A 26,290-nucleotide genomic window follows, 5' to 3' on the forward strand; every position below is an offset into this window, starting at 1 on the left:
ACAAGTTTCTCATAAATTTTTTTCTTTTCTATACGATTTCTTTATTAGCAAATTATTACTTTTTTCTAGTACTTACTTGTTTAATTAACTTGACTCAAATAATATGACATAAAGTTGATTGGATAATAGTGTCATTTACAATCTTCATTCTTTTTATAATTTCAAATATCAATTTCAAAAGTCCTAACATTATAAATTAAAATTTTATTTAAAAATACAAAAAATAGTATTATTATTGACACATCTCATTCATATTATATTTCAGTTAAAATATATGAATCATCTCAAATATATAAACAAATAATGATATAAATTAATAAATTACTAAGAAAGAGATCAAATAAAAATAATTTTTTTTGAGGGTGTAGATTAAAAAAAATTAAAAGGAGAAACCAAATAAAAATCATGAATGTTTTCTCTTAGTTATTTTTTAAAATTTTAATGTTATCTTTTATTAATAGATATTCTTAATGTCTTTGAATTAATCAATTAATGTAAATATTTTATTTAAAAAGTGAATACAATAATGCGGATGAACAACTTTAAAGTATTTCTTTTTTCCATTCTTTATGTAAATGGTTTATTATTTGCATGATTTCTGTCCCCTTAGCTCCATCCACTTTGGTTGAAAAGAAGTCAAAAACGCCCGTAAAGGTGAAAAGTAGACACTAGTGTGTACTAATCATTCCATTTTCAGAAATCAACGATAAGAAGCCATTCATAAAACTGCAGAAATTTGGAAAAATTCACAGAAAAGGACCCACAAGACAACAACAAAGAAAACCGAACTAATATTCTAGTTTCTGAGGATGTATCCCAACGTGATTTGCGCTCACTTCTCTGTGTTTTCTTTATCTTAATTCCGCAATTCTCTCTATGAGGTGTCACTTTCCATCTCCACCTTAGTGAAAAATCTGGTACCAAACCATTCAGGTGAGTGCTGGAATGAAAGAAAGGGTGGTCCACAACGTGCTCACTCTCTCTGACATTTTCAAATGGAAAGTGCTTTCACCTCTCTCATTCTATTTCCAACCAAGCTGAAAAACAAGCCTACCGAATCAGGTAACTGCTTTCCTCGCATGCCCAGTTTGTTTGAAGTAAACAAACTGTTTCTTCATCAACTCTTTCTTGTTTACAGTGGTCTCTATCCCTTCTTGAGCTGTGATTTGTTCATGATAAAAATAGGTACCTACACCTAGTTCCATTTCCTTCATTCATGGGGAAGATAGCAACGGAGCCTTTATCTCGAGAGCCTTCCAATTATGATGAGGTTTACATGCAGCAGAGCTTGCTCTTTGATGATAGTCTAAAGGTAACTTTGGTCTAATACTTCCTCTCTAATTTATCCTACACTCCAAAAATTGTTGTCTAATGCAACTGTTACTTTGATTTATATATAATAAAATTTGTGGGCTTCAGTAATGTTGTGTTTTGATAGCTTATTTTCTACTTCAATCTATATTGCAAGGATTTGAAAAATCTGAGAACACAATTATACTCAGCAGCTGAATATTTTGAACTCTCATACAACAATGATGACCAAAAACAGATGTGAGTTAGTTACCTTGCTTTACTTGCTGTATATTTATGCTAATATCATTATATCCTTTAAACCCTTTCCTTGTTTACTTTTCATTTTCTCTTACTCTCTTTAAGTTTTCAGAGTGGTTGAAACATTGAAGGATTATGCCATTAAAGCTCTAATTAATACGGTCGACCACTTAGGTTCTGTGACTTATAAGGTGAATGACTTGTTAGATGAGAAGATTGTTGAAGCTTCTGAAGCAGAGCTACGCTTATCATGTATTGAACAGGTATACTTAATCATTTCCATTCAGCGTCATAAAAGGAGAATCTGTTAAAGGAATGTTGTGTATAATTGCAAAGATAAATAATTGATCAATTTACTGCTAAGTTATAGGCACCATCAGCATGACTAATTAGGAGGAGACGTAATTGTTTGATAAATAAAAACTCGTTGGCTGACTCTTTTCCTCCTTTGTTGAGTGGCAGCATGTTTACAAAACATTAAATGTCACCAATTAGCGGCGTTGTACTTCACCAATGAGAAATTATTTTCTGAAAGATTTCAGCATGATATACTTATTGGAGAGCGTTGAATTCATTATCACGAAATAAAAAGGATAAAAAAAAACACTGAGATGGTTTATTTTCTATGGTTCCCAGTTTTGTCATGTCAGTATTAATAAATGAACTTGACAGTCTAAGGAAATTGTTTTTGATTTTGATTTTTCTTAAAGTATAGCAAGTATATTAGCATTCAGCTATAAGATGCTTTTTAGCGAGTAATGTAAATAAAATTGGGCCATGTTAGTTTGGTGAATGTCCCTTTGGAAAATAAAATTTTGTGAAGATCGTAACATTGTTTTTCCTTAATGTGGAACATTAGAGAATAAGGACGTGCCAAGCATTCATGGATCATGAAGGGCGTACTCAGCAGTCATTGGTGATTGGTACTCCAAAATATCATAAGCGTTATATTTTGCCAGGCAAGATTTCAAAAACATTATCTCCACCTCTATCTTAGAATTTTAAGTTATATTTAGATATCTAATGATGTATCAAATGGAAATATGGAATGTATGAAAGTTACCATTCTTTTCTTCGGATATTTTATGATGAAATGATAAAAATAATAGTTTCACCCCTTAGATGGAATTGAATTGAATGAGTGCCATCAGCTTCCATTCTATTTTAAACGATCCAAATAATGGAACTTGGTATCATTTTTTCCATTATACCCTTTTTCATCAATCTAAACATAATATAAGGGTAAGTTTTTTTAATTTTTCTTTGTTATATTATTTTATTCATACTACTTTTCGGAAAGCATGTCTAAGATGTTAAATGACGACTCTTAAATTGATAAATTCAGTTGGGGAGACCATGAGAGGGACGAGCTTCACAAAATCAAAATATATGGGATGCAGCCTAGATGATGAAGATGACTGGCATCACTTCAGAAATGGTATCTCGTTTCTCTTCCCTATTTTATTTCCACTTATTTAAGGTAAAATCTTAAACATAAGTCAATATATGTCTTATTCTGATTTGTATCCCAAAGCTGTTCGAGCTACAATTCGAGAAACGCCAACATCTACAGTAAGGTAATTGCAAATTCTGCATAATATTATAAGGTTAATCTGGTCAATGCTAACGTGGGTTTCCTAAGCTACAAAATCTTCTTGATACAGTTTTTTAATTCTTTATATCTATGCAGTAAAGGGCGTTCCCCATCACCCTCTGTACAACCTCAGAGACCTGGGGCTTTTTCATTCACTTCAACCATGCCAAAGAAAGATTTAGGTAATATGCACTTCAATAATTTTATATTTTATTGTTACTCTAACTTCTACTGTGTTCTTCCTTATTCCTTCTATTATGAATACAAAGGAGATTGATCTAGCTGTTGGTAGTGGGTTTGTGTTGGCACCTTAGGGCTTAGACAGCAAGTATTGATGATAAGTTATTAGACCTTGCATTATAGGACATAGGAGTATAGCAATTGAGAGGCCTCATCGTTAGTAGTAAATGAGTAGCATGGAATTAGGACATGATTTGGGATATTGTTCTCTTACCTCGAATCAGAGAACAATGTCCCAAATTCCCATTCCTATCAGTTTCATAAATTTTTTTCATTGGCACATTAAGGTCTAAGATATTATTATTTGAGCTACAATTCACATGTAATGCAGAGAAACGGACAGTTTCACCATACAGATTTCCACTTTTACGTACTGGATCTCTGTCAAGTAGGCCTACAACACCAAAGACTAGTAGGCCAACTACTCCAAACTCAATGAGGAGACCAACCACACCAGGTCCTTCTGATGAAAGATTAAGGGTAAGTTGAAGTTAATTTCTTCAAACATTGCAATAAGATGACATGAACCATGCTTCTTTTCTCTGTATATTGCCCCATAAACTCTCTAGTTTCTCTAATTGTGTCTACATTATGTTTTTCCCCAGTACCCTTCAGAGCCGCGCAAATCAGCTTCAATGAGATTACCTGTTGAGAGAGACATCAAAGATATAGAACAACACCCCAGTAAAAGTAAACGTCTCCTGAAGGCATTACTTAGCAAGCGCAAGTCTAAGAAGGATGAAATGCTATACACTTACTTAGACGAATATTGATCATAGTTTGATACAAACAGTTGCCTGCAGAAAGCAATGAGAAGAATTCATGGACGCGTTTTGCTTGCCAATTTTGCCTATTCCATTTCAGAGTGCTCTTCTTTGTTGCCTACTTATTTCATTCCTTTTTTTTTCTTTCCCTTTCCATTTTTTAAATTTCCATTTCTTTGTCATTGAATGATTATTTGGTATTCTTTTTTATCTTCTTTTCATTATTTTATCGGAATCTCCCACTGTTATCTTGTGTGATGACATAATGCAATTAGGAAGAACGTTGTCAACGCACTCACACTCTTAGACATATTTGTTTTGATCGGTCAACTTTTAAAAGGGTCGAAATTTTTTTTAAAAGCGTAAATCACGTGTAATCCTTAATAATATTTAAACAGTGATAATTTTATTTAATAATAAATTATATATAATAATAAATGTTTTTTATAACTTGTCACTTTTTTTTCTATTGGTACAAATTTGTGGATATGATATTCATAAAAAAGATTTTCGTGTCCCACAACACACTTCTTAAAAAAGAATAAATTTATGATACAATCAATTTAACCTTTTTAAAAATGGACCAATTATTTATAGTGTATTCTTAAAATTTTATTTATTTATTTTGTGTTTCATTTTTTTAAAAGAAAAGATAATATTGTTTTGTAATCAACCCAATTGGGTTCATTTATCCTTCATGCTTTAACCAGAAAAAACAAGTTTAACTTAATCGAAAATATCTGTGAAATTGAAGGGATGTTTACCTCTGCCGTTGACCTAGGCTCTTATGAATAGCTGAGCTCATATTTAGTTATTTACTTAGTATTATCATTCTTGATATTATTTGTAATTCTGTTTTAGCTTTCTTTAATCGTTTCTGTATGTATCGGTAGTTCTTTTATTTTTTCAGAAGAGAAGAAATAAAAGAAGAATCGATTTCACCTTCTTTCCAATTTTCTTATCATTTGGAGAGCTTAGTTTAATTTTCATCGTTATCATTGGGAAATATTTTATTAACTACAGTATTCTATGCTGCAACATGATGAAAATCATAGTACATTTTAATTGTTGATTCCTTTTACATACAAACAAGTACATAAATACATATACATAGAGAGAGTGATTCGTTTTAATAAAATCATTGCACATTTTAATTGTGACTGTAAAATATTTATTATCACTTTTCTTTAAATATTTTTATTGGTTAATTAAATTAATTATAAAAAATATTTAAATAAAAAACTTAAATAGAGAGTAGCAATAGATATATGTGACTAGTAAAAGAAACTCAAAATTATATCAAATATTGACTGAATAAAATATCCCTATGATCTACTTGCTAATCTATACAAGTGAAGCAATAGCCTTAAATTGTCACATGAATTGCTTTTTCAATTCTTATTTAACGCTATGTAAGCAATTTAAAATACTATTTTGGAAGGTTAATAGCAAAGTGAAGCTCTTTCTTGTTCACGTACCTTGTCCATTAGCGATGATAGTTGTTGGGTATTTATAATGGGAAAAGAGAAAGTGGTTGGTCAAAACTAGTTTGCAGAAAATAAATGCTTTTAGTGATTGTTCTAAAAGCTGTAGATGATGGTTTAATTGTGAAGGGTGAATAAAGGGTAGAGTTATAAAAAAATAATTACTTAGTCCAAAACGTTATATTAAAAAATTAGCTAAGTTGAGAGACAAGAAAAGTCAGAAAAAATTTGATTTGAAAAAATATTGAGATCTATTTACTATTTAGCTATAAATTTTAAAAAATTTCAGGCTGGTGCTTACAAAATGACCAAAATGTCCCTATTAACTTTTATAATGCAAATTCAGCCTTTACTGAATAACTTATACTAATAAAAGTAAAATTTGTGTCTTGAAAATGAAAATAATAATACAATACCATATTTAAATGTTTCTAAAAAAATAAAAATTTATTTAGTCATTTTTATTTATTAATACATAACACTTTTAACTGATGGTATTAATATTTAATAATTTCTAAAATATTAGTAAAATATTGTCAAATATCTCAATAAATTTATTTTTATATTCGAATTACATTTTAAAATTTATTTTTGTATTTTACTATAAGTATTAGTCCATATGCTATATATTAATGTGCAGTGTAGAACTCTTAAAAAGGAGTAAAAGTCAATAAAATTCTTTAAAATCATTATATATATATGAAATATGCTTGTTAGTAATATAAATAGAGATAATTAATTTGAGGTTAATTATATAAAGAAGTTAACAGTCTAGGATTAAGAGCTTTATATGTAGAGAAAAATAATCATGAAAAAGTAATTATGATGTAGTCAAACTTCCACCACATTGAGGAAAATGGAACCAAATTCTATAAAAGAAAAAATGATTTTTTTATGAGAAAAAAATTAAATACTTAAATATAGAATTTTAAAAATTGATAAAAAAATTATAAAAAAATTTTAATGATGTTTTTTAGTATTTTAAATTTTTTAATATTTAAAAAACTATTGCTGTTTATTTATTTTTAAATATTTTTTAAAAAAATTCGCTGATAATAGTTTTTAACATTTAATTTTTTTATATTTTTAGTTGTTGAATTTTTAAATCTCTTTAACTTATACTAAAAATCAGCGTTAATAGTAGTTTTTTTGAAATATTATATTTTCATAATTTTTATTCAAAATTCTAAAATATATATTATTTTTAAATATCGTGTATAAATAAAAAAAAATCAGGCAAACGTTGATCTTTTCCTCCTCCACCTCCATTTGGCTGAATTGCTCCGGCCTCCAAGACTCCGTTTCCCTCCATCTTGGTTCTATTTCCAAACTCATCTCCATCTTTTCTTCTTCTCTATCTCTAGTGGAGAGAGTATGACAAGCTCCATTTCCCTATTTTCTCACCATTCTTTTTGGTTATTCTCATGCTCTAGGTGAGAAATTTTATTTCTTGTGAGATTTGAAGCTTGTGGATTGAAACATGGTGTATTTGGAAGAAATCCAAAGAAAGAGTTTGACGCCCTTATGCCACCTCCCTCTCTCTCTCTTAGTGGAAATCAATTCTAAGGTAAGGGGAGAGCTTCTGCTTGTGAATACAGCGAGGTTGGATTCTTAGGGAGAGGTTCTTACCTTAGGAACCACTTGAGGTGATTGTTCATGAAGAAAATTTCATCATTAGATGTTAGGGTTTATGGAGAAAACAACTTTCTTTCGTATTTTGATTTTGCATAGAGCAAGAATGTTTGAGCTTGGTGCTTTATATATGGAGCTGAAGAAAATTTTGATTTTAAGAGGAGGAGAGAAAGAGATTTATTTGGTTCATTGGTTGCCCCTACTTGTTATCTAGATTTATTTTGGAACTGTACTTGCCCTTGTGCATGTTAGGACTCAATCATTATTGCCGGATATGGGTTTATTTTGGTATGACACTTGTAAACTATTCAACGGTCACCTTATACAATGTAGTATAGAACACGTTGAATATTGGTAGATAAGGTATAAATTGGCATGAAATGTGCATTATACATTGTTGAGTCAATCACTAGTTCTATTTGAAAAGGAAGGTTTGACAAGTTAATTCTCATCTACTGCTATATTTTGGTTCAAGTGTATGTGTTTGACTGTATGTGTTTGACTGTATGGGTGTTTATTTTGGTAATAAAAATAAAATATTAACTTGAAGTCGTCCATTAGAAGTGAGGACAATATAATAAAAGGAAAAAAAAAGTCTTTTCGCTATAAAGGAAACATGTTTCACTTGGTGCATACACTGAGACATAATTAATAATATCCTTATAAATTCCAAAAATGCAAAAATGATGCGAAAACAAATTAAATAGAATGGGTAAAATATTTGTGAACTAAAGCTAAGAAATCAAGGATACAGTTGTCAAAATTTATATTTAGGGATTACACAAAACAAATCCAAAACGCAAAGCTTAAAAATATAATCATGTAATACATTGTCATTTGTTGCACGTTTCTTTGAGGATCGACTATTTCATCAAATCGCCGGTGAATGCAAAACACCCAATGACTACCTTAAAATGTTAATTAGATGTACTTTTAAGAAGGGAGAAAATATTTCATTTTGGATAGCTGCTTGTGTTCTATATTTTACAAAACCAAAATTCAAAGAATAACTTTTCATGTTAAACTTTTCATGTTAACTAGGTTCAATCATCAAAGCTCATCATGATCATCATCGCTTTCTTGGTGGCCATCTGCATGAACTGTGTTGTAGAAATTATATTCATGATTAAGCATCTCTTCGAGTGACAACTTTTGGTCTTCATTATCATCGGCCTGAATCAAACAACCATCGATTTCACATATTCAAAACTACCATTATATATTTATGGGCATGTTGAGCTATAAAAGGAGTACAACTGCATAGTATAATTCACAATATTCAAATATGTTGCATTCTTTGGTACATCCTTAGTCTCATATCACTCCAATTTGGAGTCAAATCATGCAGCACACACACCCTTGCAATTCATATAAAAATAACTAACCTCATTTATTAAATAGTTCGTGAAATATTTAGCGTAGGCCAGCTCTCCAGGATATAGATAAGAAAGTATTGGTAGCAATTCTTCCGGCGACAAAAATCTGGCAAATACAAAATAATGTTAAATTTGGATCAACAAAAACAATTCCTTAACACTACACCATTGATAGCGTGAATCAAAGAATAAACATTTAGTTTAGAATTGTAAATTCTTTGGACAAACATAATTTTGACGCTGAAATTTAAAGAAAAACTTACAGGTCTTTGTTTACATCAAGCTCAGCAAATATATCGTTTGGAGTAGGTACATCCCCACCATTGGTTTCAAAGTCCTTATAACTTTCATATGTACTATATACATGGTCTTCAAATTCATTGAAATCCAGTTTCCCATCGACTTCATCGTCCATGCGCCTATATCATAAACGAAGCAATACATATGCTAAGCCAATTTACCCATGTATGTGGTTCTACAGGAAATTAGGAACTTAATCTACATAATGAGAATTGCATTTCCCACTTTACCACAAATCTAGTCCCTCCCCTTCTTCACAGTAAATGCGAATTTAAACTATGTGGTCTAGATAAATTAGTTACTCTCCGCTATTGCAATAATATTTCTTCTCTTCCCAAATTCCAAAGTAGTTCTAAGGAAAGGACAAAAATTACATGCATAGCACAAGTGATTTCTGTTTCATTTTTTGTAAGAAAGCTTACTTTAGTCTATCCCTCAACATCCATTTCAGCATTTCCTGATTTGTGCTGTCTTCTGGGTGCAAAAAACTACAAGGAGTGATGAATTTGTTGCATCAATTTCAGTACACCAAAAAAACAATTTCATTAAGATGGAACTAAAAAAAAGTATTGAAAACCAAAGAGAAAGGAGAAAGAAGATTAAAAGGTGATCAATTATTTATTACTCTTTAAGCTCAGTGAAGTTAAGAAGCCCATTGTGATCAGTGTCTGCAATATCAAATCTTTCCATCCACCATCCTGCATCGCCGTGCCCCATTTCTTTCTTCTCTGTTTTAGCATATACTTCTATTGTCAATTTGATGTCCAATTTATACACACTAACAATTGAATAACAAATTTATCATTGTAGACAACAACAGCATCAACCCATCCCAAAATATAGGGGAAAAGGAAAGAAATGAATCTACAAACTTTATGAGGAAGCAATTTTCAAATGTATGATTAATTTGAGAAAAAAAATGTCATTTGATAATTCATACTAAACATTAATTATAGCTCTAAAATCGGTATTACAAGTCAATATGATCCTTAATATTAAATTTAATTTGCCTCGGATAATTATCAACCAATTTGATCTAGCGAAGCATTATGAAAAAACAATTTAGTCTTTACTTTGTTGATTATTATTCAATTTGTTTCATAAATGCTAAGGAACAAATTGAGTGGTAATTATATTTAAAGACTAAATTGACTGATTTAGAAATGTTACAAACTGAATTTTACGTTGGTACCTCTTTGAGATTAAATTAATTGAAGCTTATCAAAGTTGGTGAGTATATTTGCTTTTATAATATGAGTGATCATTTAATAAAATATTTTACCTATAACAAACTACAGGTTTGATTATCTTTCAATGAATTTCTCTCCAGGAATCTAATCGACAACAGCATGGTTCAATTAGGAAAAGAGAAATCCAATGAAGGAAAGATATTACCTATATCCTTTTTTGAAAACTGAGGAAGGTACTCGCTAAAAGAGATGGCCAAATCCCCATTCTTGTCCTTGGAATGAAGCTCAGCTTGCGTGACATAATCTAATCTCTCTCTAGCTCGTTGAGTAATCCAAGCCTCTAACTCATTGAAATCAATAACCCCATCTTTTGGTTCTCTATCTAGCAAAGGGAACAAAATGATCAACCTTAATGTCGTGTTCAATTTACCAGCGGAGGTAAGATATTGATATGTCTCCGCAACATCACCAACTAATGTGGACATGCTACGAGGAGCAGCAGGCTCATGATGATGATGATGATGAATCTCATTCCCAACCTCTCTCTCAATATTTGTGACAACCGGATCAAAATTTGGTGCTCGCCCAAGTAGTTCATACCCAAACCTACGATTAAGGCGACCCTTTGGTTCCTCAAGGTTCAACGGCGATAAGAATATGAACAATAATATGGCGGTGGCTATTAGGGTATAAACCACCGCCTTTGACATCTTAAGACCGTTTCTTTGAGTTTTGAGGCTCAAAGAAGAAGGAAATATGGAGAGGAACCAAGAAATACTGAGAGAGAAGCATGAGAGGGAAAAACGGTTATTGATGGTTGGCGTTTAATTACAGATTCATAGGGCACTGCCCCAATATATATATCACAACACCTGTTATTGTCATTTTCTGTAATGTTTATTTATATTACAAATTCACATGGATGGCTCTAAATCCATTAGCTTGCATTAGCAATGTCACGTCTCCAACTTCAACATTTCACAGATTTTTTTTATCCACGCGCGTGTCAATATGTAATCCAATTCTCCTCCCTAATTTTATTTTTAATTTTCTAATACTTTTTTTAAGACTACCTAATCTTTTTATAATTCGCAATAATAATTTGTGCACTATATCATACATTTTCTTATATCAAACATAATTGAGTTGTTATTAAAAGCCATACACACGTTGATTTTTGTACATATAGATCTAAAATTAGAATCATATGATACCCAGCAGGTATTTAACTTCATATGTAATTACCCATTTTAAACTTAATATGTAATTTTCATCGGTAATTAACTTCATACAAATTGAAATATCAACTGTTGCTACTCTTCAAATTATAAATAGAGCAATTAGAAATTTTTATTTCTAGCAAAATGTTCAAGTAAATGATTCAAAATATAACAAACAGAAAAGTTAAAAGAAAAAGGAACATAACAAAAAGTAGAAGGGAAAGAAAAGAAGAAAATAAAAAGACTTAAGAAAACGTCTTGCAAAATACACTTGAGAGTAATGTTGAAAAACTCAAGGCTCCATTAATGGTTTGATAGATTCTAACTCAGTTTGTTTTATACCCTTCACATGTTCCTTTTTTTCCCTATATCTCACCACACATTTTCTTAATCATGGCCACATTATAACTATTAAAAATATCTTTTGATTCCTGCGTTGTATAGTGGAGACATGTCTAATAAGCAAGGCTATTATGTGTTTTCTGTAAGGAGAGCTGAGTAATTTATAAGCAAGTCTATGATGTCCACACAAAACATTTTAGAGGATGATGACAAGAGACTTTGTTTGGTTTAAGACTTAATTTCAAAAAATTTAAGACGCTATAATTGGGTTATGTTTAGTTGCTGTTACATACTTACTTAGATAATAAAAGATGAATTTTTTTTTTGTGCTCTTAAAAGTCCTTCAATTTTAGATTACCAACTTTTTATTTCTTAGGACAAGCAATGTTTACAAATAGAGAAGCTAAATATTTGGGCCCAATTGAAAATTTTACTAAAAGGATTAATAGTTAAATTAAAAGAATAAATATTTCATTATATAAAAACAAAATAATCATTGCAGATATTTAAATTATAAGGATGAGTAAATGAGTTTTTATTATTCACCATGAAAAAATTGAGTACCAAAAGTAACCAAATATATTTATTAAAAAAGTAACTAAATGAATAACCGATATCAAGGTACAATGCATGCGAATAAATAAAAGGAATACCAACACATCTCATTCGAGCATCTTTTGTATAACAATGTTTTCACACTGTTGTGCATTGACTAGGTATATATATACCACACAAAAGTTGAAATTTTACTCAAAAGTATATTTTAACCAAAAACTGTAATATATATTAAATTATTCATAAGGTTGTTGCCTTTGATAAATTTGATAAGCTAGATTTTCAACAAAGAAAAGGAGGATAACCATAATCTTTGACAACAATGGCACAAATATTTCCATTAAAAAATAGCATTTCGTTGACCACTAACAATATTAAGAAATTAAAACAGCTAATAATGACCTTATATGAAAAAGTAAAGCGTAAACGAACTTTAATAGTACTAATAGAAGTCAAATTTATCCTAAAGAAAAGTAGAAAAGCCAAATTGTTGTCAATAGGTTAACAAAACCCCAAGGTATCTATATGTACAGAATTGAAGGTAGTTGTGATGATGATCAGAAAACTGGGCAACCATCAACAACAATGCCTTTGGCAGTGGGACAAGAAGCCAAGGGGCACCCTTCTCCATTATTTCCCCACCAGCGAATGCTAGTGGATCCCAAAACAAAGAACAACAAGATTGCCATGAATGAAGTTCCAGCATCAAGACCACCAGACATGACATAGTTATAGCGTTTCCACCACTCTGGTTTGTATCTATATGCCACAAACCCTGAGAGAAACCCAACAAATATCCAACTTGTGAAGTTCACTGCAGTTGCAGGAGGCATAACTGCTGTGGAACTCAACAATACAGGCATGTGAATGAGGCGTATCCATTTTTGACTTGGAAATGCCTTGTGAGCAAGCCACACTAGAAGCGGTGCTATGGCACCACCAAGGAAGAACCAATTCACATTGCTATATTCACCTTGGTCTCCAAAGATTTTGCGTGGCCCAAGAAGACCCCAGATAACAGATGCATCATAGAACACATGGTCCATTGGGCAAGTCCAAGGGCTATTAGGTGGCAGTTTCGAGACATCACACAGGTGAGGAACTGACCCCATCAACCACCATGCTGTTACTGTGTATACAATCACTGCTACGATGGTTCCCACCACCTGCAATGCACCCAGTGAGCCAAGTTTAGTTTTTCTAAACATAGAACTGGTTTTCAATTTGAAAAACATTAATCCTCCTTTGCTATATGTTGGATTAAGGAAAGTAATAAATAATTCATGGATTCAGAAAAGTAATAAACAATTGAGTTTTCGTATATCTTCCTATTTGTCTTTTTAATAATCTTATTATTAATTTATTTTATTAAACAAACAAATATATGCATTTGTTATCTTAAAAACATAAAATATATTTAACATTTCCTTCGTTTAGTAATATCGATTAAGAGGACTTATAAAAATAGAAGTTAAGAGGATTTAGAGTTGTTCTAAATAATTTAATCTGTATAAAAATTATATTGAATTTTACTCAGAATAATTAGTCGTGTCACTGAGGCAGTGTATTTACAATATTAACTATTGAAATGAAGAAAGTTAAAATCCATTCCATTAATTGTTTAGGGGGAAAAGGTTAAATGTTTCGTTAGTATTTTAAAGCGTCAGTTAATATGGAAAAAAATATATATTTTTCTTAAAAATGACAATTGGTTTGAAACAAAGGGAGTAAGATAATATAATTGAACATAAATAACCTGTGCCATAAACATTATTCTTGGCGGAATCTTCATATAGTGACCAAGTTTGAAGTCTTGCAAGAATGTTAGTGCTTGACTCATGCTGATGTAACCATACACCTTGAAGCACATGTTGGCTACAGGGCGCTCTGGATACATGTAACCAATGATGTATTCTGTTATGACGTTCAAACCTGGTTGCTGTTAAAGCAGCAAGAGAAAAACACTTAGAAAACAATCTTTATCATCAATGTAAAATCAACATGCATTTTTAAGTTAATTGTTTAACATACCTGATTTGTAGTGGCTGTAATTATGCCAATTGGAAGAGTAAAGGAAACGGAAATCGCACAAGATAGTAATACACCCCACCAAGGCAACTGAAACGATGCCTTGTAGTACTCACAAGTAAACAAGATAAGAGCAATGTTCACCACCAAGATTATGAGAAACCACCACGTGGGGACCGATTTGTACCTCTTCATAAGTCTTGTGTGTACGTCCATTCTTTTACTGCCCCCAAAGGCACTTTTGCTTTGCTTCCATATATCACTGCATTGGGGGGGGGGGGTTTGCAATTGTAAATGGAATTAAATTAACCTTTTGCGGTGGAAGCAAAGAGAGATAATAGAATTAGACAACAAATGGTATTTGGGAGATTTTGCTAAGTTCATTCAACATGAAAAGTAACATCCTTAATTATTTGGAAGAAACCAAAATACTAATATATTTAGAAAGAAAACATATATATTTGTTAAAACCTATTAAAGTTTTAGAGTAGTGTAGTTAGTACCTTCCATTAAAGAGAAGAACATGCATGACAGTAGCAGAAAGGGTAGCAAATCCAAGACCATATGTCATTGCAAAGAAAGTGCTGAGATGTACAGGCCCAATGTTGGAATAAGCATCTCTATTAAGATGGAAGTTGGAATCAACAATGCGGGAAATGTCATATACAGATCCATTTGCCATGAACAGCTTGCTTGAAAATAGTGGGAAAGACTTGGCATTATAGGTATTTCTCCAATAACTTATGGGTATCATTACATACATTATAAGAAGAAACCCAGCAGTAATATTGGCTGTGGCAAACCATGGGCTAGCTAGAGGGCTCCCAAGGTAAGAGGTAATTGTTGTCCAATCCAACCCAAAAGAACCAATTCCAAGACCCTTCATGCCAGAACCCAATTGTTGGACAAGTATAGACTTGGAGCCAATCCAACACACCCAAGACACTGTTGACAATATGTTGAAAATATAGGTTGGAAAGACACAATAAGCAAAACTAGAGAACAAGACAAGGATGAAAAATTGAGTTCGGGTTGTGCTGCCTTTTACTCTTTCTTCCTTCTCATGTAGAGCCCTGAATTAATTTAAACATGAATCAGCACGTTATATATATATATATTATGATGCTATTTAAAAAATGTTATAAGATTTTGTTTGTTAAAGTGAAATAGAGGTATAAATTAAATTACCCAAATAAGGAGACTTGAACCAGATTAGAAGGCCACCACATTTCCCCTGGCTCGACCAGATACTTTCTAAAAAGCCCAGCCCAACCAAAACCTAGCATCTGCACAAATGCAACAATTTATTAAGCATCACAGATATTAATATAGAGGTATTTGACCCCAAAAAAAATATTAATAGAGGTAGAAACAGTTTGTGTAGATGTCTGCTGTTTGTCGATAAGAAAAAAAGATTAATGGAATTTATCATTGAAAATCGAACCTGTCGATGAATACGGTTCTTGTTAGTTTATGAAAAGAAATTGTAAGCAATATATTAATAAAAAAAAAGGTGGAGGAAGAGTTTAACCTCCTAACAAAGGATGGATGATAGTAATTAATATTAAAAAGTATGGTAGAATAATTACATCCTAAATTTAGTGAGACAAAAATTGTAAAAATGAAAGAAAATTAAAAAAAAAAAAATAAGGGGGAACCTGCGTGGTGAGCATAATAAGGAAAGCAGGAAAAAAGGCTAGAGGCCTTCTATAGAGCAACTTGACAGCAGTCAAAATATGAGTGGCGTAAACGGTTCCAGCACCGGCATTGGCAAATATGGTTATCAAAACATGTTCCTTGACATTAAAAGGCCCTGGATTCAACGTGAACTCAAACCTCGTGTTCTTGAAGAACAAACGTGTTGGCAATGTTCTTGCCATTAGATGGCCAATGGGTACTACGGCAATTTGCACTGCTATTGGACCCACACTTAAAGGCTGCGTTCTGTACCAAAAGAATTGATTCACGAAAGACAATGCCACACATGCAATGATTCCCAGAACCCACATTCTGAATGTGAGTATAGGCATGTTCGGATCATCGGTTTTGGGCACCGTTAGCTCCACTTGCTTTATTGGACACTCGTCGTTAACCTCGTCCATAGCTATGTGCTGTCGTACAAAGATGCTAAACTATCAAAAGAAAACTCATTGAGGTTACAAATATAGCATTTGTTTTCTTTTCATTATATATAAAAATACAAGAGAGAGGTGCCCAACCTAAGAGGGTGACAACTATAGTAGAAGAGAGAGTGTAAAAAGCAGTGGATAAAGAATACTTGGAAGTAAATCCTAAACCCTAAACTCAAGAAAAATATTATCTTCCTTTGTTTGTTAAAGAAGTTAGTTTATTTAATTTTTTATGGATTGGGTTGTTTTTCAATTGTAGAATCTGTTGTTTTCAGTTGAGGGAAACAAGATCTTTCTGTTGTGTTTTGAATGTTGTTGAAGCCCAGGTCATTCAAAACAGCCAAAAACATCTATAAGTTGAAACATCAAATGTAGCTTTTATAGATCTCAGTTTAACAGCAAAGCAACTTTATTTTTCTTTTGACCATTGTAGTTATCCCTCCTACTCCTTCAACGTGCCTCACTTTCACTCACTTCAATAATCAAAAGACAAGGTTGATTTAATGAAAGTTGACGTCGGTGAAATGTTCTTAGAACGAAATAAGTTAACCAAGGTTTTCTCCTCGACCTCGAGTAAGCAAATTTCTTCTTAATAATAACTATTTTTATTATCAATGATAAATATTTTGAAATACTAAAAAGTAATAATCCCTTTAAAAACCAGTACAGTTTCTCTTACATTGAAAGATTATTATAAAATTTCAATAACATTTTCAAATATATTATAAATATTTTACAATTTAATAACTAATAAAATTTAAAACAAATAAATATTTAATTTAAAAAATAAATATCTGATTATATTAACTAATATTAAAGTAGATCTAATATCTATTAGTGCTAAAACTTGTACTCTCTCTGCAATAGGATTTAGATGCAAACAGTCGTAAAAACAATATTTGAGATAATTCTTCTTGAAGTCAATAATATGCTACAAAGCTTAGTGTCAAGTTTATTATAATTTCTTTAAAATGGGTTAAAGGAGTAGGCCAAGAAAATTTTTCAATATAATGGTATTTTATTTTATTTGTTAAATATATTTTTCATTACATTTGCTCGATTTGGAATAATAAAAAAAAAAAGAGTGGATTTATGTTAAAAATGTAATGCAAAAACTCTCATTTTTTTCAAAAACGAATATTTCAACCTTAAGGAAGAATAATTATATATTGCATTCTTAGATGATTTAACTAAACTTTGCTTACGAAGTGTTATAAATAAATTTCACAAAATTTCCCAACTGCATAGGAGATAAGGGATAAGTAATTCCCTGTGATATTTTACGTCATAGAAAACCAAAGAATAATGCACGATTTTAGAGGTTCTAGGTGTTTTCATGATTTGGTATGAGCATGAGAATTTGATTACTCTATATAAAAATGTTTACTGTTTGTTATGTTCAGCTTTTAATAGAGTTTTATTATTAAGAAGAGTTTGTCAATTTAAGATCTTAAATGTATTTGGTACTTTAACATTACAATAAAATCGATAATTTTCAAACTTATAATAACAGTTTGTTAAAAAATAATAATAATACTTATTAATAATAAATTTAAGGAAAGGTCAATAATTACACTATCTTATTTACATTATTTTAAACTTTAGAGATTGATTGGAACATTTAAAATATTAAGAAAGAAATTTATTATTAAATCTTACAAAATGTGGACAACCAATGAGAATTATAACGATGAAGTTTATCTCGATCAAGTGTTTTTTTAATTAGACAAAACCATTTATATTATTTTTAAATAAATTACTTATAAAATTTTCAAAAAAAACCCATGCTTCCTAGGAGTTGACATCTAGCTTTATTATGTTGCAAGGTAGCTCAGATTGACTTATCGGCCACTACATCAGAAAAGATTTGATTACGAATGAAAAAGACAAACAAGATATGAATTTTAATAATACACAAAGGGTTAAAATCATACAATTTCCAAAAACTATAGCAAGTTACCATATGCGTTCAAAATCTTTACGTTGTTGATGTTTGTATTTCATTTCTTTCCTTTCTCAAAGAAAAGAAAAACATTTTTTTGTCTAGCAGTGATTTAACTCAAATACTTGTAATAATATTTGACAAACGACCTTATATTTATACAATTTTTGTGTTATAATTTGAAATTTTTTGGCTTCCAATCATTAAATTTTGTTTAAAACGATACCTTTTGAAATATAAAATTTAATATTTAATATATTTATAACAATTGACATATATTGACGTCATTTAGACTTATAAAACGATTATAATAAATTCAACATTGTATATAATTATTTATATTGAAAATTAATCATTAATAAAAATATAAACTCAATCCTTTTAAACTTCATATAAAAAAGGACTTTGTTAGTATACACTATTTTTATAAAAATATATTTTAATAAGCTGTAACTATAATTTCTTTAAAATACACTAAAAGCATAATTTACCAACATATTTTATCTAAGTGTATATTATTATTCATAGTTGCTAATATATACACTTATTTTTTAGAAGTATATGTTCCCTAGTAATACTTCAATTTTTTTTTTAAATACACTTAAGATATAAATTGCTAAAATACTCCTATAAAAAATTATTTATAAACTTACAACTTGCTGAAAATAAATAAACCAAGCATATTTTCACTATTTTTAATTTCCAAAAATAAGCAATTAGGTACCAAAATAAATATGTTTTGCTTTCAAAATGCATGAAAATGAAAACAATTTCAAAAACAAAAAATAAACGACACCTTAATCGGAAAAGTGTTATTACTTAGGTGGGGATACATTAATTACTTTGGTAGAAAGATATTAAGATGATGAAGTTCACATAATTTTAAGGATAATAATAAAAATTACGGACAATTTTTTTTTTACAATCAACTGCATTTTTTAATCCCTGTTAATTATTTAAGGGGTTCTGTAGACAAAGGGAAATGTTACAAGAGTAGTCATTTTCAAAATTAAAAAAGCAAATTTAATAGTGTTCTTGAGGTTCTTCAGAAAGAGTAGCGAGAGAATAAAAAGTTCAAAGATAATTTTTCCTACTATTCGTTACAATAATTTTTGAGAGACGCATGTTAAACACTTAAACCAACAATAAAAAAGGTGTTAACGCAATTAATTGATCCCACGAAAAACTCAAACTTACAGTTACTAATTCAATCGAATGCTAAAATAACATCGATTCCAGAATCAATTCAGTAAAAGTTCAACCATTTAGAATGTGATCTCTTCACTTACCCTTAGAAAAATAAGCATTCTGGTCAAGCGATAAATGGTTCGAAGACAATCAAAAGACATGCGAGTTTGCAGAGCCTAAGAGTAAAAGATCTCGTGACTTGAGTCAAAAAAACGACGACATTCGCAATTGTTGATAACATCCTCACATTAGCCACCATATTATCAACTCAAAATCAACAAATAAGCAGTGGCAAGTTTAAGCAACAGACCTTGGAATAATAAGCAATAGCCCTTGCAGCTCCAGTGCTTATTTTAGATGTAGAGGAGAAATCTGGTAGCCTAAGATAATATATATTTTTATGATAATATTGTAAACCAGTTTGCTATTTGCCTGTCATGATAATGATGTCTCTATTTTGTCATGAAGGTTGACAACTAAGTTATGTGCATCATCAAGCAGTTTCCAAATATCAAGCTGTCCTGACATGCTATTGCATTCCTTAATGATCTCATCCATACTGCTGTACTTCTCAATGATCAATTTCCTTCTCTGCAATACTGAAGCTGCAATTGCATAGAGCAATAAATCATCTGTTGGTGGAGCACGCTGCCTAATTCTGCTCCATGCAGATTTCCCAATACCTGCCCTGATTGCTGCTTGATCTGCCCACATTACTTCCCATAGGCAAAGAGTCTGTTCAAATGTCAATTCCCTTCGAAACATCACCACCACCATCCTATAGACAAAAAAGCAATCCTCAGCTTGAAGCTTCTCCAAATGCCTAAAGAGGTGGGCATCCTTAAACTTGATTATTTTTGCAACTATATCCAGCTGTCTACGAATACCCACCTCATCAAGCCTAAAATTTTGCCGTGCCTTCTTCATGAATCCAACAAAACACCAGAAAGCCTCATGATCCTCTGATATAACACTAAGTATAGGAGATAGCAGGTCACTCATACCCTGGCAGTAGCCAATTTCGGAGTCATATAGTGCATACGCTTCTAGAATAGCAACTAGTCGTGCAGCATGGAAGATTCTGCCAGCCTCTAGGTGACCATAATCCTTCAAGCCAACAACCTCAGCAGTACGACGAGCCCTACTGTCTGATACCACAGCTTGAGAGGGGTAGTATGCCATCCATTCTGCATTGGCACGTACCGCATCAAGTCGGATTATCCGTTGCCAGGTGGAAAAATCTTCTGAGGTTGGTAACTTTGACAAGACTTTTTCTTGGGGTGGAGAATAGGCTTCCTCTGAATCTTTGTTGGGATTTTTATCTTCCTGAACATCATCAGAAGGAACTGTTTGAATTACTTCAGGACCTTCTGACGAGTCTGAATCAGAGGAATCAGTATCCAGTGTAGAGACATCAGTGTTGTTGACATTAGCAACATCATCTCCTTCCAACAGGGAACTGGTTGGATTATCTGAATGTTCAACATCAGGGCTCCTATCTTCACTAGAAAGAGATTCCCTAGCACTGGCTGCATCATCAGAACTAGAAGAACCTGAATCTTTAAAAAGAGTTCCATCGTCTCCTTCGTAGCTGATTTCACCAACTTCATTTAACTTGTTGCCTTCATTGCTTTGCTTGAAGAGTTTCCGGCATTGCCTGCGAAGTTTCTCGTATTGCTTTCTGCGTATAAATATTTTCCCCATAAAATCAATATTATGTTAGCATTAAAAATAAAGGATATAAATCTGAAGTATAGGGAAACACAATGGATAGAGCACGAATAAAAAAATAAATCAATCACTTCGAGATTAAATCATTAAACTAGCATGCCCACCTATTTTGGATTCTTTTAACATCTCTTTCGTCTCTGGTGCTGTCCAAGTCATATCTGTTTATAAGAACAAGTATAATCAGTAGCCATATAAATGTTTTTTTAATTGAACAACTAAATATGTGCATAAAAAGAAAGTAAATAAAAAGCGAACCAATTCTAAGTTGGGCTGGAACGAGAACCTAGATGGGAAAGGGGGGGGGTTTACAAAAAAAAATACTTTGATGTAGATGTTATACTTTTTGAAATGTAGGGAAGATATCTTTAGTTAATTGTTCAAGGCTAATTTCTTTAAAGCAAATAAATTAACGAAATAAATATATATTTTTTCATAGTCAATGTGCTCAAAGAAGTTAATTATCTATTAATTCCTGACTCTAAATATTCTTAAATAAAGACAGAACAAGGCAATTGTTATCCTTCATAATGTGTGTGTATATATATATACCATGGAGCAAAACACCAGATTGAGCCATTAATTTAAAAGATAAATAGGATTCATCGTAAGTAAGCAAATAAATAAATCGTAAAGATCATCAGAAGACGAATAGCTTACGCTCCAAGCAGGAATGGCCAAACCTCAGCCCTAATACTAGGATCAACACCCTGCATCAGATATTGATAATGTAATCGATGCTGGAAAGAAACATGAGAAACACAATTTTAAAATACAAATAAAAGAATTGGTAAACTCACTCCACTGCGCACTCTTTTAAGGAGCTTAATTCCACCATCACAGAGTCTACCATCTTCTGTAAAGAAGCTTTTCCATTGATGAGGAGAAAGGGCATTTTTTCGCTTCCTATGTGACCATGGCGATTTAAGCCGACCCCTAAATATAAAAGCATAAGAAAAAGAAAATCAATTACTATTTCCAATACATAAACAAGCTTTAGAATAGAGAATAAGCATTCAACAATGATGAGAGCTGCAAAAAAGTACACGCAGGCAATTGTGTCCAAAAAGAAGTACACAAAACGATATTCTTCCATATTGAAAACGTAAACAGCACTGCTCTAGCAGAAACCAGGAACATGTATAAGCCAGTTATCGTTTTTCTTCTTTCCCAATTGAAGAACTTGACAAGCATCTCCAAATTTTAGCATTTTAGAAAATCTAGATGGAATACAGTTATCTTGTCAGAGATTCCACACATTTACTCTCTTAGTGTTTGTTGATTTTTGAGAGAAATGCTTTATGTAAAACTGTCTTAACTCCTTAATGATAGAGCCTTAAATGCATCCAGTGCCACATCCATTCAACTTGTGCAACTAACATTGACTTTATATGATGCTAAACAATAGTCTAAATTTATGATTGAAACTCCTATCAGTAGTGTAACCTCAGCATATTTCTTTTTATCAATTTTTAGTATAACTTGATTTTTGTGAAGGAAGGAGGTAGGAACCCATGTTCTCTACGTTTATAGGAGCGTGAAGATATTGCGAAAAAGAAGCGAACATAAACCATTAAGATTGCAATTTAACATAAATCAACGAAAGCAATCATAACTGGTGATCACGTTGCTTGATTTGAAATGGATCAGAGTAGAGCTGAAAAAGAGAATTAATTTATTCAACTATTTGAACAGTGAAGGGAAAATGGGGAGAGATCTGGCACGAAATAACACACACAGAGCAATTGAAGAATCTGAGTGGAAACGCAGCGTCTAGAGGAGAGGAACTCACCGATCAGAGGGTGAACGAGAGGAAGAAGCCGGTGAGGAAGAGGTAACAACAAATAGAACCGAACGCAAATGGGTCCACGAGGACGTCGTTGGAGAAGAAGGAGGAGAGGAATTCGAAGATGGATTACGACTTCGTCTACGAGTACGATGATTCATCTATAATAACAATTCCTATCTATATAATAAATAATTAACAAATATAACTGTACACATACAACCTTTCCCTTTTGGCTTAGTGAAACAGAATCAGAGTTAAGGTTATCGGAAGCTCTAATGTTTTTTCCGTTTTACCTACTGGCACCGTAGAAAATCACAGCCACAAGGGCCACGCCGGCGAGGGCGGTGAACAGAACCACCGGAGTGGAGGGCGACGCCGCGGCGGCCATTAACGAGAACGTGCACCTGGCAGCGCCACCGGCGGAGAGAATGGTGGTGTCGCTGTTGGTGTTGGTGTTGGTGTTGGTGTTGATGTTAAAGTGGGAGGATGTGAACATGGAGGATGGAGGAGGAAGAGGAGAGAGATGGAAATTACGGCGATGCCCTTTCTCTCTTATTCATACTCTGTTTCTTTGTGGTTAAGTGGAACGAACAGAGGAAAGGCGAGTTGTGTTGGGTTTTTGTCTCTGTTTGGTGACAAGACAAGAGATAGACGGATTGGAGATGAAAGGACTCTGTAATAATACAATCATAACATGTTACCCATACAATACAATTCTTAATCATTGTTTATATCATCTCCACTCACTATTCAATTTTTAAATCGTTTAAATAACGATCCAAACATTAAATTTACATTGGAAAATTACGTGTAAGATATATTTTGAGTTATAAAATACTAATTTATTCTTCATTTTAAAATAATGGTCAAAGGTTGAGATATACTCTTGCTAATATATTGAATACGGAAATAAATATATATAATTTAAATGCGGTATTATAAATCTAAACATATAGTGTACTCAATTAAATTTGGTATTCTTCTTTGTACACATACTTTTTTTAATGAAAATTCTAAATTATACGAAAATAGTAAGAAAAGTAAATTGTTAACACTATCTTTCAAAGCTTCTATTAAAGTTAAATTTAATACTCACATCAGTTAAGATGATTTTTTTTATTATATAAATTATAATTTTAATAAAATTATCATAACTGCTGAGTTTCAAATGATAGAATAATACTAATTTATTATTTTCAATAGTTCTTAATATTCCTACTTAATCTTAAAATTCTAAATTAATGCAAGAAGCATTAATTGAACTTTAATAAGCTCCGTTAAAGTACTTAAGGAACTATTTTTGTTGAAAACTAAAAAATTAAAACTACCATTATCAAGATCAAAACTACTATTATCTTTTATATTGTAAGGCAAAGAAAGAATCCTAAGGACACAAATACCTAAACTACATAAATTTTGCATTTATCATTTAATAATACACTATAAAATTAATTTTTTTTTTGTCCATCTAAACTATTTCATCCTTTGTTTCGATAAGGAATAGAGAATATCCTATGAAATTTTTTCCACAAAGATTTTGCACCAACACAACGTAAACTACATTAGTTGTGAATAAGTGGTGGCAAAAATCAAGTTTAAGGCCAACAACTTCAAACAAATGGATATTTATGTGCAAATGGAACTACCAAAAAGAAATCACCATTTTGAAAGGTGAAGAAGATGATGATGATGACGAAGTCAATGGTTTAACTAAAAAAAAGTCTTAACTATCTCCCAATTAATTGTTAAAAAAGGTTAAAGTTTTTAATTCAATGAAACTAAAATCTATTGAAAAAATGATCCAAAAATGATCATTACTATCAAAACAGTTAATACTACATAGGTCATGATCAAAAAGAGAACAAAGATCACTTGTTGCAAAAAAAAAATGTCTTCAAAAGCAATAGACAACTCTCAAACATCTTGAAGTGTTTGCTTTTACCGATACAATTCCAACACCAAACACTTACTTCACCTCCACAAATTCATCATTATTATCTCTTTCCATTGAATAAAACTTAAGAAGACCAACTGCCCAAAATATTGTTTGGAGCAAATAATGCCCAATCCTTATTTGTAAATGAAAAATTATTAAACTTCCTTCACTTTTTCATTAAATCATTGATGCATAAGAAGTGTTGAAAAGGTTGAGGTAGTGTTTGAATAGAATGAATGAATGAAAAAGTTCATCAAGCTTTTGAATAAACATTAGGGAGATGCATCATTAGACTGTCTACTAGTTTACTTATTGCTCTAGATTATCTGATTTCACATCCTTCACTTTTTATTCCTAATAAAGGCAAAAAAGTTAAACAATACTACACTCAACACTCTATGAAATCATACCATATTTATTAACTATTAACAAATAAAGGTTGCTTTGGTCTAAGCTCGATGCTCACGAAACTAATGTCAAACTTGTCACAATTAACTATATGGCTTGAATGATGGTTGAAGTGTCTTCTTCTCGCCTTTGTAGATAAACTAACTATAGATTTTTACTCTTCTCTCTATACATTTTATTCTATTCATTCTTTTAATTATTTTGTTTGTACTTTACCACTTATAAAAATCTACAAATGTTTTTATCTTGTTAGTTTTTGTAGCTAATATTTTCTTTTTGTTATTATTCTCTAGCTACCACAAATTGTACATATAAAATATATTTGTGTTTGTTCCTATGCATCTCCATCATCAATTCTTATCACCCTCAAACTCCAATCGTTTGTTGGAGGCAATTTTTGGAAGTTAGAGTTGATCATATAAAGCAACTCTCTCACAACCAACAAATTGTCACTAAAGACTTATTTGCTCATGTTTTAAAGTTGGAGTCTCTCATCTTACATAGACAATAACGACATATTCTTAAGGAATCTTTAAAGGAGAAAAAATATATAATTTTTTCTTTAATGTGATCTTTCTTTTCAACAGTAATTTATGAATATCCACATGATACATCAATAAAATATTCTCTGACTCTCATATCTATTGATCTAATAATCATACATATAAAGTTGATTCATACTATTTTCATATAGCTTATAACAATTACTATTTTTGCTCTAATTTAAAATATTTTGATAATTTAGGACTTTGATAAAGACAATAGTTTCAATATAAGTATTCTCTTGTAACGATTACTTTGATATAAAGACTAATTAGCTTTGATGTATTGTTTATCTAACATGATCAAATATTATTCATTAAAGAATAAAAAAAGTTGTCATAGTAAAAATAG

At 31.4% G+C, this 26,290-nt stretch overlaps 4 protein-coding genes across 6 annotated transcripts; 1 reads left to right on the forward strand and 3 right to left on the reverse strand.

The window, feature by feature from the left end:
* The first annotated feature begins 1,216 nt into the window (after positions 1–1,216).
* LOC113847940 (protein ABIL2-like) lies at positions 1,217–4,178 on the forward strand. The gene is made up of 9 exons (XM_027477275.1): positions 1,217–1,312; positions 1,469–1,551; positions 1,664–1,814; positions 2,411–2,510; positions 2,897–2,989; positions 3,086–3,128; positions 3,242–3,327; positions 3,717–3,865; positions 3,991–4,178. The coding sequence occupies exons 1-9, from the start codon at positions 1,217–1,219 to the stop codon at positions 4,156–4,158; spliced, it is 969 nt and encodes a 322-aa protein (XP_027333076.1). The 3' UTR covers positions 4,159–4,178.
* A 4,137-nt stretch (positions 4,179–8,315) lies between these two features.
* Positions 8,316–11,380, reverse strand: LOC113847338 (calumenin-A). Its single transcript, XM_027476369.1, is given in 8 exon segments — positions 8,316–8,438; positions 8,651–8,747; positions 8,905–9,060; positions 9,364–9,429; positions 9,567–9,669; positions 10,337–10,909; positions 10,912–11,019; positions 11,377–11,380. Coding segments are annotated over 8 exon segments (1,230 nt in total).
* Positions 11,381–12,805: 1,425 nt separating this feature from the next.
* On the reverse strand, positions 12,806–16,378 carry LOC113848254 (oligopeptide transporter 6-like). Its single transcript, XM_027477696.1, has 6 exons — positions 15,935–16,378; positions 15,465–15,562; positions 14,780–15,349; positions 14,280–14,538; positions 14,005–14,187; positions 12,806–13,414 (listed from the first exon to the last, which is right to left on the reverse strand). The coding sequence occupies exons 1-6, from the start codon at positions 16,376–16,378 to the stop codon at positions 12,806–12,808; spliced, it is 2,163 nt and encodes a 720-aa protein (XP_027333497.1).
* Positions 16,379–19,494: 3,116 nt separating this feature from the next.
* Positions 19,495–23,705, reverse strand: LOC113846503 (GTPase-activating protein gyp7-like). 3 transcript variants are annotated; one of them, XM_027474862.1, is made up of 6 exons: positions 23,346–23,559; positions 23,056–23,190; positions 22,064–22,199; positions 21,924–21,973; positions 21,371–21,424; positions 19,495–21,216 (listed from the first exon to the last, which is right to left on the reverse strand). In XM_027474862.1, exons 1-6 carry the CDS (start codon positions 23,546–23,548, stop codon positions 19,971–19,973), a joined length of 1,824 nt encoding a protein of 607 aa, XP_027330663.1. In that variant the 5' UTR covers positions 23,549–23,559; the 3' UTR covers positions 19,495–19,970. The 3 variants fall into 3 exon arrangements, with proteins under 3 accessions (XP_027330663.1, XP_027330664.1, XP_027330665.1); XM_027474863.1 differs by having other exon boundaries at positions 19,496–21,216; positions 23,056–23,229; positions 23,346–23,419; XM_027474864.1 differs by lacking the exon at positions 23,056–23,190 and having other exon boundaries at positions 19,498–21,216; positions 23,346–23,705.
* Between the last annotated feature and the right edge of the window lie 2,585 nt (positions 23,706–26,290).

Source organism: Abrus precatorius, unplaced genomic scaffold, assembly GCF_003935025.1.
Source record: "Abrus precatorius isolate BTA unplaced genomic scaffold, Abrus_2018 Scaffold8, whole genome shotgun sequence".
Lineage (NCBI taxonomy): Eukaryota > Viridiplantae > Streptophyta > Magnoliopsida > Fabales > Fabaceae > Abrus > Abrus precatorius.

What these genes read in the sequence shown, in the direction of transcription:
- LOC113848254 (XM_027477696.1), bottom strand. Translation starts at nt 16,378, where the DNA reads ATGGACGAGGTTAACGACGAGTGTCCAATAAAGCAAGTGGAGCTAACG. An exon ending in TTATTATGCTCACCACGCAG is followed by an intron (nt 15,563 to 15,934) that starts GTTCCCCCTTAT and finishes GCATTTGTGCAG; the next exon opens with ATGCTAGGTTTTGGTTGGGC. An exon ending in GTTCTTCTCTTTAATGGAAG is followed by an intron (nt 14,539 to 14,779) that starts GTACTAACTACA and finishes CCCCCAATGCAG; the next exon opens with TGATATATGGAAGCAAAGCA.
- LOC113846503 (XM_027474862.1), bottom strand. Translation starts at nt 23,548, where the DNA reads ATGTTCACATCCTCCCACTTTAACATCAACACCAACACCAACACCAAC. An exon ending in TCTCGTTCACCCTCTGATCG is followed by an intron (nt 22,200 to 23,055) that starts GTGAGTTCCTCT and finishes TTTTATATTTAG; the next exon opens with GGGTCGGCTTAAATCGCCAT. An exon ending in TTAAAAGAGTGCGCAGTGGA is followed by an intron (nt 21,974 to 22,063) that starts GTGAGTTTACCA and finishes TATCTGATGCAG; the next exon opens with GGTGTTGATCCTAGTATTAG.
- LOC113847940 (XM_027477275.1), top strand. Translation starts at nt 1,217, where the DNA reads ATGGGGAAGATAGCAACGGAGCCTTTATCTCGAGAGCCTTCCAATTAT. An exon ending in CTGGCATCACTTCAGAAATG is followed by an intron (nt 2,990 to 3,085) that starts GTATCTCGTTTC and finishes TGTATCCCAAAG; the next exon opens with CTGTTCGAGCTACAATTCGA. An exon ending in CTTCTGATGAAAGATTAAGG is followed by an intron (nt 3,866 to 3,990) that starts GTAAGTTGAAGT and finishes GTTTTTCCCCAG; the next exon opens with TACCCTTCAGAGCCGCGCAA.